General features: G+C 42.7%; 1 protein-coding gene across 2 annotated transcripts in view; it reads right to left on the bottom strand.

Annotated features, from left to right (window-relative positions):
- Nostrin (nitric oxide synthase trafficking) overlaps nucleotides 1–13,794 on the bottom strand; it is a 59,108-nt gene extending 45,314 nt beyond the window's left edge. The window contains exons 1-2 of one of the 2 annotated variants that reach the window (XM_036186321.1): nucleotides 13,682–13,794; nucleotides 2,242–2,327 (exon numbers count right to left, since the gene is read on the bottom strand). In XM_036186321.1, the coding sequence (XP_036042214.1) occupies nucleotides 2,242–2,327; nucleotides 13,682–13,708 (113 nt within the window). In that variant the 5' untranslated portion in view covers nucleotides 13,709–13,794. The remainder of the gene's footprint in view (nucleotides 1–2,241; nucleotides 2,328–13,681) is intronic. The other variant, XM_036186322.1, reaches the window with a different exon arrangement.
- Nucleotides 13,795–17,190: the final 3,396 nt, after the last annotated feature.

Below are 17,190 nucleotides of genomic sequence, written 5' to 3'. Positions count from 1 at the left end.
AGAACCAGCCTTTTGTGTTCTGTATGATTACGGAAGTAATTTCTGAAGTTATAGAATGAGGCGTGTGAAAGCGAATGTGTCAGGTGCACTGCAATTACTGAGCCTTGTGGACTAGTTTTGTTCAGTCAGCTCAAGCACAGGAGGAAGAGGTAGTGACCTCCACATTACATCACTTGGTCTGATCCAGGGGTGTGACACATCATCCACCTTTGCTAACTAACTCATAAGATAGCAGACTAAAAGCACACCCTGAGGAAAACATTCATATATTAATAAAGTACTCATGTCCACTAGAAAACAGTTCTCTGGATATATATTTCTCTCGGGTTAACTGCATTGTCAAACAGTTGAGCATGCCCAGGCACTTGGGCATCTTAAGTAGGAGGGGTCACTTCAAATGAACAATTATCAGGAGCCAATATAAAGTACCCAAGCAGTGGCATCCTGGTTGAGGGAAATGATTTGGCTGTTCCAGGTTAGCTTTACAAAACATCTGCCACATGGCTGTTCAGCATTATCCAAAGTCAGGTCTTATTATAACCATACTTTGCCATGCAGTTTTTAAACTCAGAAATGTGCTTGCAACTTTAGCCTACAGCATCCAATAGATTTTCAGATTCTAAATCTGGTTCATAAGGAAGGAAGACCATGAAAGGAGATGTCTTTACTGCCCAAAGGTTCCACGTTGGCCCCGTGAGAATGTGGAGATGGCGGCTTTCACACATTGAAAGGACGGGTACTGGTCCTGGGAAGGGACTTCAAGAGAAACACAGGTAAGAAGCCAGGACTGTGGCTGTAGAAGAAAGTGAAGCATCAGGTGAACATCCGGATAAGGGAAAACAAGAAGAGAGTGGAGAAACATTGGCTGCTCCAATCCAGGAAATCCACCATGGAGTCTGCTGTAGTTGTGGACACTGTTTTAACCTCCGTCACCTGTCTTCATGGCTGTCTATCTGGCACTAATTTTGAACTCTTGGACACTAAATAATCAAGACCAGATGACTACCACCTGGGCCATCTGCCTGGTTAATTAGTATATATTTCTTCCTGCTTTTCAGGGAGAAGACACTTTTATCTAAGCAAAGAGTTGGATTTATAGAATAGTTAACTGGTCTTATTTAAAAATAATTTCCTTTGAGGCCTATAAAATATTTTCTTGTAGATGAAACACTGTCTTAGATTGCACCCTCCCTTTTTATTTTTGGAAAATCAAGGCAGTTTGACTATTAGAATAGAAATATATCTCACTTAAACTTTTATTTTCTTTTTTATTCCATTTGACAAACTTGTGTTTTTCTTCATAAAAAGTCGTTAGAGCTCTCCCAGTCATTCATTGTTCTGATAAAGCTAATGTTTTCTTTTGTTATTGATTTGCTAATGAGGAATGCTCTTAACTCATGGTATCATTTTGTATGGCACATATATAAATTGGGGGGGGCAGTGCTCTGGGGATTGAAGTATCACACATGCTACACGAGTACTCCATCACAGAGCTTCATTGCCAGCCCTACAATGTTTTAAAGTTGAAACTGTTTCCTTTTAAAACACAACAGTCTCTCTTACAAAGTGGTTTAGAATATTTATCATAGAGATGTCTACAGTAGAGCAAAGACCTAGATGTCCTCTTATAAGCCAACTCCTTTCTCTGGTTCTTTAATTTTAAGCAGATCCCCCACCACCCCATCCTTTATTACCTGAGCGAAATGTGCTCATTTTAGCCCAGTGAACAGCTTTACTCACAGCCATGCTTAGTATTAAGAGGAGATATTAATAGTAAAAATGGTGGCTTCATATCCATCCATTCTTTCTTTAGAAAATGACTATAAGATTGAAGACCAGGCTCTAAGAAGTTCTTTTCATACAATGGGTAAAACATAGGCCCTGTCCTTGGGGTGGAAGGAAAAACATAAACTAATAATCGAGGCCAATGTGAAAAGCACAATAATTGGTTTATACATCAGATGTAAGAGTGGGACCCTGGGAGCATGATAAAGTCAGTTTGAGGCTAAGAGGCTTGGCTGAGTCTTCCTAGGCAGAAGTCCTCTGTGTGGTTTACTGATCTTTATGGTACCAGTTGATAAATATTCAACGGAGAAGGTTCATTCTTCAACCCAATTTTTCAAGCACCAAAATATAACACTGTGTTCTGGAAAGTGGTACAGCTTCTAGTCACCCCTCCAGACATGTCACTAGCTGCAACTACAGAGGAAGAATAGCTTGTTGCAAATGTGCATTTTGTACCTTTGCTGAAGGACGGATGTGATCTGCTTGCAGAAATTCTCTCCATTTTGAGCAAACTCCTTCAGGCTCTTGTATACTTTATTGTACTGGGGAAAAAATGACAGGAAAATTATGACCACCTCCATAGATAGCACACCCATAATTCAGAATGCTGCTGTAGTGATGACTGCCATCGTAAAAGCCTGTGTGGCTAAGGGAGCCACACATTTTGGATGACTGCTTAGCTCAACATCAAGTCTCCTCTGGCTGACTATGAAAAAATCCAGGGAATTTTTCCAAAATTGAAGCTGGGCTGTTTATTTCTGTCTGTCTTAGCTACTGTTCTATTGCTGTGGAGAAACACCATGACCAAAATAACTTATAGAATAAATCACTTAATTGGGAACTTGCTTACAGTTTCAGAGGGTGAGTCCATGACCATCACGGTGGGAAGCATGGCATGAGGCAGGCAGGCAGGCAGGGCATGGCCCTGGAGCAGTAGCTGAGAGCTTACATCTGGTTCACAAGCAGGAGCCAGAGAACATGATCACAAGCGAGACTGGGCCTGATGTGGGGTTTTGAAACTCAAGACTCACTCCCAGTGGCACATTTCCTCTGACAGGGCCACACTCCTACTCCTTAAATACTCCACCAACTGGGAATCAAACATTCAACTATAAGAGCCTATGGGGCCATTCTCATTCAGTTACCACATTGTCCTAGGTCAAATACAAATAATCCAACAGAATTTGGTTTTCTGGTTTGCGAAGGCCAAAAGCATACTATATAGGACACCACATTACTACATTTTTGTCCCACCAACCTCCACACATGATAGACCCACAGTACAGGCTGTCTAAAAAAATCTGAAATTGAAATTGAAACACATAAAAATCTTGAGTTCTGATTTAGTACCATATACAGAAAATTTCACACTTGATTTAAATGATGAGTCTCAGTCAAAACACAGGCATGATAAAGATCTGTATAAGCTCATCTACAGGCTATGTGTATAGTGTTATGGAGAATATAAATGAATTTCATATTTAAGCTTGGGTCCCATCCCCAAGATGTCTTATTATACATTCACAAAACTCAAAAATCTGAAGAAGAAGAAGAAGAAGGAGGAGGAGGAGGAGGAGGAGGAGGAGGAGGAGAAGAAGAAGAAGAAGAAGAAGAAGAAGAAGAAGAAGAAGAAGAAGAAGAAGAAGAAGAAGACTGAAATCTGGAATATTTGTGGTTTTAAGCATTTTGGTAAGAAATACTTAGCCTGTAGTACCAAGCAGCTATTTTGAAACTTCTGGAACACACCAAGTGTGTTGAGACTGCAAAAAGCTTTACAAGTGATGTGTTGGCTATGGAAGCCTATTTGCAGGCTCCTGTGCCTGCAGGTATTAATCAGGCATCTGCATGGCTGTGCATGGGGGGCAGGGATAGAGAGCAAGGTGAAGACAGCCTAGAGAAGCTGCTATCTACACTGCTGTGGCCCACAGATGCCCATGCAAATGTGGCCCAGTGTAGCCAGGTTTTCCAATTTGTCAAAAAAAAAAAAAAAAAAGGGTGCATTTGAAATATGAGTTGAAAAAACTTGTACCCAACAATTCACAAATTTCAAAGTCCCTCAGTGTAAGTAAAGCCAGTCAGTGATGGTGTTCCAGTTTGTAGCCCCTGTTACATCTCTGCTAAAAGTCATCAGAACTTAGTTTTCTGGGTTTTATTTTCAGCAAAACTAACTTGTCTTCTCTAGACACATGACCATGAAGGTTTCCTTCGTCTCCTTCTAGGCATGCTGGGAAAGTTTTGGTGCACATAATGTTGTGAGAGAAGCCCTACAGGAAAGCACTGTATCCAGTGTCCTTGTTTATTCCCATGTGACGTAGCATATTCATTAAGTTTTTCCATGAGCCTTTGACTTTTTTCCCTACAGTACCAGAGCATCCCACAAAATACCTCAGTGCCAGAGTTTAATACATAGCTCTCAGCAGCAACCCTGGAATCAAGCTACTTGCGGCTGAATGCTATGATAGATGTGTCAGAAATCAATAAGCCAGTTTCAGTGAAGGCCCCTCTTCCTCTTTTTTGCTTCCTGAACTTAGGAATGATAGGCATTGCTATGACATAGTCTTGACATGGGACACCATGAACTGAGATCATAGATCCAAAGGAGATGAAGAGCCTGGGGCCCTACTGGTGTGGAGGGCAACATGCAAGCTTTCAACTCTCTATGTTCAGACTAAGTATGTGTGAGAAATACAACGGTATTTAAAATTTGATTTTACTTAATATGGTTATCATGATGATGATGATGATGATGATGATGATGATGACGTGTTTGTGTGTGTGTGTGTGTGTGTGTGTGTGTGTGTGTGTGTGTGTGTGTGTGTGTTGCATGCTTATGAATCCTGACATACATTGTGGTGTTCAGATGACAACTTTTGAGAACTCAGGGTATCAGGTTTGCACAAGTATGACAGTAGTTCTGAGCCATTTGGTTGGTCCTACAATGGTTTTTAAAGACATTTTTATTTAGGGTTTCTAATTTGTAGCTTTTCCCTGGTTCTAACTCAAGTGCATCCTTAACTTTTTGTAAATGATGGAACATTTTGTGTTTTTCAAAGATCACAGTCATATAGGAAATAATGACACATACTCCATGCTCTTCTAAGTTACAGAGACAGTAAACTTCTAATGAGCTCTTTCTGAGCAATGTTTTTTTTTTTTCATTTTCATAATTTCTTTGGCTATTCATGGACATATATTCTTCCATATGAATATTTATCTAATTATAAGGTTTTTTTTACATCCCTGTCAGAATCCTAGTCAAAATCGTATTATTGTGTGTTTATATGAATTAGAAGAAATTAACTTTTTTAAAATGGCATTTAGATTTGCCATCCAAGAACACAGTGAAAGTCTTTCCATTTGTTTAAATCTTAGTTCATGTCAATAAAACTTAGCAGGTTCTTTATAAGAGCTTCAGCTTTCTTATTTGATTAATTTAGAAATAACTCCTGGGATTAAGCTGTATTTTCGTATCGTTTCTGCTGTCTGCTTATAGCAAAGCAGACACAGAGGCTCAACAAGGAAGCCAGGGGCCTTAGGCAAGCTAGACTTGGCTGCCTACTAGGTTCTCTGCTCTCAAGCAGATCTACAGCTGGGGCTGGAGCTGAGCAGACACAGGCCGGCGAAGGACTGGAGGGCCTGCACTTTCAGAGCAAGAGTGAGGATAAGAGCCTCTTCCCACCAGGAGAACTGGCAGTACAAGGGAAGACTGCCAAGATGGACTGTCCTAAGAAAAGAACTAGACACCAACAAACCATACAATCCAGTTAAAAACGGGGTACAGATCTAAATAGAATTTTTTTTTTCAAGACAGAGTTTCTCTGTGGAGCCTGTCCTCCCCCCTCCCGCCCCACGCCCACCTTTCCCCCAGCCCCTCTCCTCCTTTCCCATCTCCTCCAGGGTCAAGACTCCCCTGGGGATTCATTTAAACCTGGTAGATTCAGTACAGGTAGGTCCAGTCCCCTCCTTCCAGGCTGAGCAAAGTGTCCCTGTGTAAGCCCAAGGTTCCAAACAGCCAGCTCATGCACTAAGGACAGGTCCTGGTCCCACAGCCTGGGTGCCTCCCACAGTTCAAGCTATTCAATTGTCTCACTTATCTGGAGGGCCTGATCCAGTTGGGGGCTCCACAGCTTTTGGTTCATAATTCATGTGTTTCCATTTATTTGGCTATTTGTCCCTGTGCTTTTTCCAATCTTGGTTTCAACAATTCACACTCTTACACTCCAGGGAGTCTACCTAGAAAAACAGGACCCTAGGAAAGACATAGGGATCGCCCAATGACAGAGAAATGGATGAGATCTACATGTCATCTACTGGATGACAGTGGGAGAAATGAAAGGCAAGATTCGAGGGAAAGAGAGCTTAGGGGAGCAGGAGATCCCAGCTGGATCAAGAATACAAAGGGAGAACAAGGAATAACAGAGTTATTAATGATAAATGAAGACCGCATGAGAACAGGAATAGGCAGAGTGCTGGAGAGGTCCCCTGAAATCCACAATGATATATCCTCTATAGACTGCTGGCAATGGTAGAGAGAAAGCCTGATGTGACCTAGTCTGGTGATCGGATAGCCAAACACCCTAATGGTCATGCTGGAACTCTCATCCAGTAACTGATGGAAGTGGATGCAGAGATCCTCGGCCAGGCCCCAGGTGGAGCTCCAGGAGTCCAATTGTCGAGAAAGAAGAGTGACTTTATTCTTAATAGCCAGAAACTGGAAACTACCTAGATGTCCCTCAACCGAAGCATGGATACAGAAAATGTGGTATATTTACACAATGGAGTATTTACTCAGCTGTTAGAAAAAAATGACGTTATAAAATTTGCAGGCAAATAGATGGAACTCAAAAAAAATCATCTTGAGCAATGCAACCCAGGCAGGCTCAGAAAGACAAATATGATATGTACTCACTTATAAGTAGATATTAACTGTAAAGTAAAGAATAATCATGCTACAATCTATAGGCCCAGAGAGACTAAGCAACAAGGAGGGCTCTTGGTGGGACATATGGATCTTCCTGGGAAGAGAAAATAGATTTTGTGGGTAGACTGGGGGCAGGTGGGGATGAGAACAAGAGGGGTCAGGTCAGGGAGAGAGGGACAGAGGGAGAGAGTATGGGCAGAGATGACTAGAATAGGTGGACATTTAGGGGGCAATGTGGAAACCTAGTGCAGTGGAAACTTCCTGGAACCTGTGAGGGTGACCCTAGTGAGGACTCCCAGTAATGGAGGATATGGAGCCTGAACCAGCCATCCTCTGTAACCAAGCAAGGATCCCAGTAGGGGGACTGGGACACAAACCCAGCCACAAAACCTTCAGCCCACAATGTGTCCTGCCTGCAACATATAATGGAACAATGATAGCACAGAGCTTGTGGGAGTGGCCAGCCAATGACTGGCCTAAATTGAGGCCCAAGCCAGAGAAAGCCCATGCTTGACACTGCCTGGATGACTAGGAACCGGAAACTGGATGGCTCAGAACCAACACAACTCACTCCCCTCCCTCCCAAAAGTCAATGAAATGTTTCTTCATGATACTCTGCTATTCTCATAGAGAGATGTGTAGCCCAATCGCCATCAGCTTCCTCCAGCAGCTGAAGGGAGCAGATGCAGAGACCCACAGCCAAACACGAAGCAGAGCTTGGGGAACCCTGAAGACACAAAAGAGGGAGAGGAAGGATTATAGGAGCAAGAGGTGTCAAGGACACTAGAGAACATGGCCCACAGAATCAACTAAGCAAGGTTCATAGGGTCTCATTGAGACTTAAGTGGCAATCATGGAGCCTGCATAGGTGTGTGCTAGGCTCTCTGCATACATGCTGTGGTTCTTTAGCTTGGGATTTTGTTAGACTCCTAACAGTGGGAATGGGGGTGTCTCTGACTCCTTTGCCTGCTTCATGGAATCCTTTTTCTCCTACTGGGTTGCCACGTCCAGCCTTGATATGAGGGTTTGTGCCTAGTCTTATTGCATCTTGTTCAGTTAATATAACTGGGAGGACTGCTTTTATCTGAAGGGAAATGGGGGAGCAGTGGATCTAGGGGAGAGGGAAAGTGGGAGGAATGGGAGGAGGGAATGAAGGGGAGGTTGCAGGGAGGATATATTGTGTAAGGGAAGAATAAAGAAAAAGAAAGAAAAGGATGAATCAGATCACCATCACAAGGCAGCCTTGGGGTGAGAATAGGGACTGTGGGAGGATGGGAGCATGGGAAGACTGGCATCCCTACCACTTAATCTGAATAAGAATCACTGAAAATGCTTCTGTACACTGGGCTGTTGGGGTCACTGCAGTTTCCAGTTTCTTCGGCCTTCAAAACCCTATAAGACATCTTCCTATAGTCTTCTTGGGACAAGTTTTGGGAGGCCAGGACATTCTTAAGGGTTAAGACCTCAATTGTGTTCAGTTACAGTGGTGGAGCTACAGCAAGGCAGATGTCTGACACCTTATTCCCTCAAAAGCATTTCATCTCAACTTGGAGTTTTTCCTTAGGTTCATTTATTGTATTGTTTTAAATGTATAAGTGTTTTGCCTCCAAGTATGTACTACCATGCCCAGTGACTGTGGAGGTTAGAATAGGGTGTTGGATCCCCTGGAACTGGAGTTACAGACAGTTGTGAGTCACCATGAAGGTGATGGGTTTTGAACCCAGGTCTTCTGGAAGAGCAGCCGGTGCTCTTTACTTCTGAGCCATTTCTCTAGACCTCAACTCAACTTGTAAAGAAAGGGGTTTTCTCAAGTAAAACACAGTTCTGGCTTCTGTTGACCCATGAGCTGTCAGCTGTGGGGTTTGGAAGATGGTAAATACAGCGTACTTTTTTTTCACAGAAAGTATTTGTATTGGAACAAAGTGGTGAATGGACAAAGTTCTTCCAGACAGAGAAAAGGCCAATGGTTCTGCTGCCTCAGCCACTCTGGTCAGATCATAGGTCGGAGGGATCCTCACCTCAAGTAAACCATTTCCTGAGATCCATTGTGCCCAGACAATGCATCGTATTGTTCTTAATTTAATGATCAGATAAAGAAGGATGTTCCTTTTATAACAACACGGGGTAGAATCTTTATCTTTGACCTGACGTTCAGTGTGCAGGCAACTCCCCAGAATTCCTGATCCGGACTGAGATAAAGGAGACATCCATAAATAAAAGAGATACTAAGACTGTTTCTAGCTACTCAGCTGAATTCCTTATTTAGAGTCAATGGTCCTGGACTTTTTATCATGTACCATTTACTCAAACTTGAACAGAAACACAATTTTTTAAAAGTAGATTTACCTAAATGTTAGAGAAGATCCTGTGACTATCTAGTCGTGTGTGTGTGTGTGTGTGTGTGTGTGTGTGTGTGTGTGTGTGTGTGAATGTGAGATCAGATAACCTCAGACTGTCTCTCCTCTGAGGCAGTGAAATCTCTCCACCTTGGCTTTGGCTCCTCTGTTCCGGTCTCACTTCCCCTTCCCACCCACTCCACAGGTCAGAGGGGACTCTGAAGAGGTTCCATGGGACACAGTATGGAAAGCACAGAAGCCCAATCTCTTACTTAGAGTTAAGACCCAAAGAGCTAAACATGCCCTCATTAGACTAAGGAGAGACTTGTGCTTAGAAATGTCAGGCAGTTAAATCAAGTAGACCACCCACTACAGCCAAATGTCTGCATATAGCTAATAAATATAATCAAACTAAGCTTACTCAGAGAGCTGATACCCTGGTACAAGTGGCACACATGGCTTCTTAATATCATCAAGAAGTGGAAAAAGGATTCATTCTAGTGAGAGCCATGTGGAAAGTAAGTTTGAAATGTCTTTTCCTCCTTATTGAGCTTTTAGATATCCCAGCCCTACAACAGATGCATCCCGGGGAAGAGCTCAATGTTCATATCCTAGCTCCACATGAATTTCTTTGTGCATGCTCTTTCTCCCCTGTACCTTCATTCATATGGCAACATATCATTATTTAAATTCCCTTTATAAAGAATTTATTTCTGAAATCTTAAAAAAAAAAATCCTTCACATTTTCAGCTGTTCTATTCAGGCATGTCCTACCCAACACTAGGAAAATGTTTCTGATGTACACTTGTAAAGCAAAATCTGTTGTTTAAGTGTTGCTATTACAAAAGAAACAAATAGCAAAGCCCAATGTGGTCACCTAGGCCACCAGCATGTGGAATGACGAGACATCTGAGCTGGAAACACAATAAAACGCTGCTGTTGAACTTGGACCATTTGCTCCTTCTGACTTTACACCATTTGAATGCCGAAAAAGATTAAATCTAATTGTTCTAGAAAAATATGTTATTACTGTGGATGCTCATATGGACTGGATCTTCACAGAGCTCAAAAAGCCTTGACACCGGACTTGAATTTAGCTGACCAAGCTTTTTGGTGCTCTTTCTATGCCAAGCCTGTGCGACTGATTCCATGTGAATTCTCATACACTGGTGCTGATTATTTCAAAGCACCACCCCTCAAATTAAGGGGTTACTTGTACTTATTAGAGATCTGTTTGGTATCCGAAGCTTTGTGGTAGGATTTCTTAAATTGTGAGAAACAGAGTACCAAGGAAACAGTACCATCTCCTATCTTCTCCTCTTATTTTCCAGCTGATGAAACAGAGGCCTAAGGGATGGAAGCTGTTTATTACACATCTCACCGACACATACTAAAGATGCTATGGGCTTCACAGTATCTGTGCCAGACTCCATTTGTCCTTCCCCATCTCTCAATGGAGGAGAGGCTCCCAGGAGTCATGGACCACAGCACTGGTGCCTTTGGAGTCCTTGCCAATTACAGCTGGTGACCCAGGCTGAACCAGCAGGCTAAGACGTTCAAGCTGGCATGTGAGCCAGGTTACCAAGCTGAGGAGCAGCCTGGTCTTCTTTTGGCAGCTGATTTCACAAACAAATAAGCTGAAGGTGTAGGAAGCAGAGGCATACTCTAACAGGCTCCTATCTGGCTTCCTTATGAGTACCTACAATGCAAACATTTGGTGGTAGCTTGTAACTATCGCTCAATTTAGTTACTACGATCTTTCATAGGAAGGGAGAAAGTGGTATTTTTTTTTTTAAACATAATTGAGTCATTTCCTCTGGGAAGAATTTGATGCTATCAACTTCCTTGCACATGGAGTTGAGGAAGATTTCTCGTGGCATAGTTTTAGGAGTCAATGATAAGCTCACAGGCATCAGGGCTGAGAGCCAATTCTTTTCGTTTCTAAAATCAGAACTTAAAAAAAAAAAACACTTAAAAAATAAGCTCCAACACCCTCGTGATTATTTAACAGCCCTACGCAGTGCTTAGCACTCTTTAGCTTACTTTCCTGACAGGCATTTGAAAGCGGACTTGACCGTCACGACTCCCGGAGGTTGAAGGACCCAGAGTAGCAGCAGTTCATTCCCTCACAGAAGCACGACCCAAATGGTAGTTTAAGTGTTTTTGTGCCAGGCCTGCTTTAAGAGTTCGGTTAAACATGTTTCACTTAGAATACTATTTTTAAATGTATAAAACAAAATACCACAGGATTATAAAGAAACAGAACCACATTGATAGACATGTATATTTATAAAAATATATTTTTAAGCTTGTGATATTAGGCTAGATGTTTATATTAATATGCTAAATAACAAGTCTTAAGAATTATCAAAATAGCTAAATAAGGCTGAGAATAAGCAATACTCTGTGACACCTACAATAACACTGTTATATTAAAATATCTGGGGGTTGGAGATTTAGCTCAGTGATAGAGAGCTTGCCTAGCAAGCGCAAGGCCCTGGGTTCGGTCCTCAGCTCTGGCAAAAAAAAAAAAAAAATCTGTGGTTTTTTTTTTTTTTTTTTTTTTTGTTTTGTTTTTATTGTTTACACAGTCCTAGACACTGTTAGTAGTATTGGATACTCATAGTTGAAGAAAATTCTACATTTCAATTAGAAACACTATAAATATAGATCCTCACCCCATTTATTTGTTTATTTGACTTTGCTCTTGACCTACTGAGATTGATACACAAATCCATTGGTGTGGACCAAGTTAAGATTACAGCTTAATAAAGATGTTTAATTGTGCTTTGTGCAAATCGAGGGCCTTATAGGATAGGGCATTTGGCAGGTAGTAGGAGTTTTTGGTTCTCTATAAAAAACACTGAGTGTTTCTGAAGCATTCATCTGAAACCCATGCGCTTGTTTTAGCATGTTCCCAAACTGTGGAGCATTGTTCCCCCAAGTACAAGCTGAGATTGTGCCAGGAAGTCCACTTGAACATTTGATAAAGCTGAAACAATTGCAAATAAATAAATAAATGCTCTGAGGCTTTCGAGAGTTTAGAAGTTCAGGCTGAAGGGATATCCGCCTCTTCTTGACTCCCAGTGGCAATAGGCCCATAGACATGGCTTTCAGTTATGGACAAGAACAAACATCCTTGGGGATACTCAGAATAGGATAAGGCATCATCTAGCACCCCAGGAAGTAGAGCTTTGAACTGCTATAGAGGTGAGGGGTAGATAAGCTTTGCTACCTACAAAAAAAAAAAAAAAAAAAAAAAAAGATGGTAGACTTTCAAACCCCTTTCTTTCCTCTTTAAAAACTTACTTGATGCTGTCTCCTGTCTCCCTCTCTTTAGTCTATTATACTATCTTGGCATTGGCTTTCTTTTTAAATAATGGGTAGTACCAGGTTTTTGCCACAACTTATCCCATCCCTGTCCCACCTTACCACCCCGTACCAGAGAAAAACATCATCAAGTAGCTACGTTGAGACAGGAGAAGATTTTAAAAATGTAATAGGGAACAAGCTCAAAGAAAGAAAAACAAATTTCTGTAAAAGTTTACCCAATGCAGAGGAGACTGAGGATCAGGTGCCAATGGGGCAGTGGTGGTTCACTCAGTATCATCATGCAAACAGTGTTGGAATGCTTCCTCATTAAGCACATCTCTTTGTGCTTAATGGGGCTGGTGCTACAATCTACTGGGCATTTAGGCATTTGCCTCACTTCAGTCATGTGATTCTTGAATTCACAATAGTAGATGCAATTCCATCTCTCCTAAACCCATGCTTTCCTAGCCGTTTGGATAAACCAAAGGAAAGCAACCCTCTGCTGGTCTTACGGCTTCTTTATGAACCTTCCTTGCCTGTCCACAGGCTTTTTTTCAGTAAAATATATGAATGACTACATTGACCACAATGACTACAATTCCTGGCTTCTGAGCTCACCAACTTGAGCTTTAAAACACTGTTTCCTGGAGTAAGACATTGAAAATCCTCAATTACTTCGGTTTTGGAATAGATATATCTTCCCTTTATTCCTATTGCATCTTGTCTCCTAGGTCAAATCTCTGCCACTACTGCTAATGACCCTGCTGTGTCTTTGGACTTTTGATCAATTCTGTGTTTGGAGAACTCTCTCAGAACTGGAGCAACACATTGATGAACCATTCACCAGGCTGACAGAGTGGGAGTTTGTTCTGTGGTCTGTAGTGCTTGGGATCTTGTGATCTTAAACTATTAAGCGATTTGATTAAAAAGTGCAGGCAGAGTGAGGGGTGGAGAGGCAGGACCTTCTTCCCTGACTTCATCTCTGAGCCAAAATGCACTGCAGACAGTCTACATGCTTTCATATCTAGTCCACACACAATGTTGGCACTGTTGGTGTGCGCCTTAATACTGCTTCTCAAAGAGCCCCGTCTGCCTCCGAGAAGGATGCTGTATACTCATCCAAACCTTTCCCCACCAATTTGAGAATGAAAGACAGCTATGACTGTCACTTTTTCGAGAGAGCTCTATTTTAAACTAAACCAAAGAAAAACTACAGACTTTTGTACCATAGCCAACATCTAAACATGCCTCCTTTCTGATTGTCTCAAATTTCTGCAGTTAAAAATCCTCCCCCACACAGACACACAGACCACACTGGTCTACTCACCGAACAATCCGTCAGTGGGTCCCTCATGTTGAAATGCTCTTTGCTTTGTCTTTTAGCTATGCTCCAGCATTCTGGACGCTGCAGTCAATCAGGCTGGGTGTGTTCTGGACTTCCGGGATTCAAAGGGCTTGGAGTACGTCAGTCCTTGTCAAACACCAAGGAGGAAGTTCCAGCCCTGGACTTTCATCCAGTTTATTTCCTGAAGAAGCAAAGAACAGCTCTGGGTCAAAAGAGCCCCTGGGAGATGGTGAGAACCAGTTCAGCAAACACTCACAGGGCAGGACACTGAGGCCTTGGGAAGAGGCCCAGAAGCTATGTAGAGTTCCCCATAATCTGGATGTCCAGAACGATGGTGGGAGCTCACTTTTTTTTTCAGCTTGCCTGTCCAGGCATGGCTTATATTTTCTGTGTTTTATGCTACTCTGACCTTTGGGAACTATGCATGCTAGAGAGGTGAAAAGTGACTGTCATGGCTGTCTTTCATTCTGTAGTTGATGAGAAAAGGTTTGAGTGAATATATCACATCCTACTTGGATCCAGATGGGGCTGTGTGATGGTTTACATCGATTGTCAACTTGACAGGGTCTAGAATCATCTTAAGAGACTAACCTCTGAGCACGTCAGTGAAGGAGTGTCTAGATTGAGTTAATTGAGGTGAAAGATCTGGCTTAAATGTGGGCAGCATCCCCAGATGAGCTGGGGTCGGTCCTAACCTGTAACAAAATGAGAAAGTGGGTGGAGCATTAGCCTTCATCTCCCTGTGTCCGGCTGCAGAAGCAATGGGACCAGCTGTCCTCCAGCTCCCGCTGCTCCGCCCTTCCCACCGTGCTGGACTGTACTTCAAACTACAGGGCCAAGATAGGCCCTCCCTCCCTGCTTTTGTCAAGTACCTTGCTGCAGCAATAAGGACAGTAACTAACACAGCAGGTTAATTCCCAGTGATGACAAATTTGCCTGCAGCCCTGCTTTTGATATGTAAATTAATGGCCCAGACCCACGTGGAGTACCAAACTTGTATTTCTCCTGCCCCAAGTCCCTTACAGAACTGTTTAACACTGACGTGTCCAAAAGAGACTGTCAGGAGGTGAGACACTCAGGAACTACCTCACAGGGCCTAACTGAACCCCGACCCTCACTCTCAGCCCAGCAGAACAAAGAGGCGAGGCTATCAGTTTAAGCCTGTGATTGCCCTTATTTTTCTTTACTCAACATGATGAGCAGAGCTGGAAATCTCTTGTCAGTGACTTATTTTATCATTGCCTTTTCTACAGCTTTCCTAGTTGTCAGTCCCTAGATTTCTAACTGTTCAGGGACTTGTGACAGTCATTTGCAAGGCTGTGGGCAGCTTTGCTCTAGCTTGTGGGCAAGGAAGTATGGAATCCCATCTGACAGGAGCTCTGTCCACAGTGTCCCCACAAACACTTCAGGTGTCCTAGCATCCCATCTACACCAGCTGACACACCTCCATTCATCTGTCTCTCGGGTCCAGGCTTTCTAGGAAGTCCCTGGAAAAAGTGTAGGAAGGCACCAATGAAAGAGGAGAGTTCACAGGAGTGGAGAGGTGAAGTCAGGAGCCAGCCTTCACATACAACAAGAGTCTCTCCACTGGCTTTGCCATCAGCACTGGAGGCTACAGCCCTGGGCAGCCATCAGGAGACTGGAGTTGGATACAAAATCTTACCATAATCAAGAGATTCAGTGGTAAGAAACTCACATTCCCATTAAAGTCTTCCTTAGTTTCAGAGTTGTTGTTTTTTTTATAAACTTGACATGCCAGAGTTCCAGGTTCCTGCTCCATTTTTCCTGACTTTTTTTTTTTTAATTGAAAATAGAATTTTTTTTTCATACGGTATATTCCGATTTCAGTCTCCTCTCCTTCGGCTCCTCTCAGATTCTCTCTACCTCCCTTCCACCCAAATTCACACCCTTTATTTCTCTCTCGTTAGAAAACAAATAGGCATCTAAAAACATAATCACAAAATAAAATAAGATGAAATAAAAAGAAACTGGAAAAGAATAAAACAAAGAAACGTAAGATAAAGGACCAAAGGAAAGTAGTTCCTGAGACAGTTAAGACTTTATCTTACTTATATTTTTCTTTCTTTATACCCTACAGGTCCACTGGGTATGTATTATGCCTTCCAGTTTTGTGTTTTTATGGGATTCCTGGGTCTTTGTTTCTTGTGCCTTTTCTTGGTTTTTCCTTGGTTCTTTGCTTTGTTCTATTACAATGTGTTGTGTTTTATCTTATTACATACCCTAGAAGCCTGTTTCTTTTCTTTTTCTTTTTTCTTTTCTTTTCTTTCTTTCTTTCTTTCTTTCTTTCTTTCTTTCTTTCTTTCTTTTTTTTTTATTACTTTTTGAAACAAGGTTTCTCTGTGTGTAGTCCTGGCTGTCCTGGAACTCACTCTGCAGATCACCACGTCTTGAACTCAGATATCTGCCTGCTTCTTCTGCATGTGCTGCCACTGCCTGGCTCAGATTTGTTTTTCTAATGAGAGACAGAAAGGGAATGGATCCAGATAGGAGGGAGGTGGTGGTGGAGGTGGTGGTGGTGGAGGTGGTGGTGGTGGGGTGGTGGTGGTGGTGGAAGTGGTGGTGGTGGAGGTGGTGGTGGTAGAGGAGGTGGTGGTGGAGGTGGTAGTGGTGGAGGTGGAGGTGGTGGAGGTGGAGGTGGTGGTGATGGTGGTGGTGATTGGGAGGAATATAATGAAGAGAAACAATAATCAGGACTTACTATGTAAGAAAAAAAATCTATTTACAATAAAAGGGAAAAGAAAGACTCTTGGTGAACCTGGGGGAGATGGTCTTGCTCTTGAAGTTTGCATAAAGGAATGCGGCCATAACCAGAGCATACTGGTGTATCTGGTATAACAGCAGGGGACAGGACATATCTGCTTCCCATCTGAGTCTTTCCCAGAAACTGGCTAGATTTTCCTTATGCCTCTGGCCATCTGCTAAAGAAAACTGTCTCTGCCACGCTCCAGTGTCCCTCTCACAGACTCTAGTAACCTGGGCAGGATGTCCTGGCTGGATCCAGATTGACCATTAGGGTTTGGCTATTTGTTCAGTTTCTCAGACTGGGTATTTGAATTTGCAAAGAGGTCAGAGAGGAGAATACTGTATCTTTTGTTTCTTGTCACAGCAATACTGTGTAACAACCCAGAAGCCAGGAGTTTCAAATGGCATAGAATTTATTTATTGACAGATCCTCATGTTAGCTGGTAGTTCCCAGGCTCTCCCTAGGCCCACTCACAAGGAACAGGGCCTTGACGCGTCTCTGCTGGGCTGGGCAGTGCCTGGGCTATCCGCTTTCCTGGGGTGCTGGGCTGGCTGTTGGCTGAGGCTGTATCTTATTAACCAGTAGCCCAAGCCTGCAGTTCCAGGGTCCATCAGAGGAGTACAGAGTTAGTGGGAGCTCAAGGGCTTCTGAAGGGCAGACTCGGAACTGACCCTCCAGTCACATTAGCCATGCCAGATTCAAGGGCAGTGAACTGAAAATCCCTTGG

Source organism: Onychomys torridus, chromosome 4 (assembly GCF_903995425.1).
Source record: "Onychomys torridus chromosome 4, mOncTor1.1, whole genome shotgun sequence".
Taxonomy (NCBI): domain Eukaryota; kingdom Metazoa; phylum Chordata; class Mammalia; order Rodentia; family Cricetidae; genus Onychomys; species Onychomys torridus.
The sequence above is the reverse complement of the archived record's forward strand: the minus strand, read 5'-3'. Positions and strand labels throughout refer to the sequence as shown.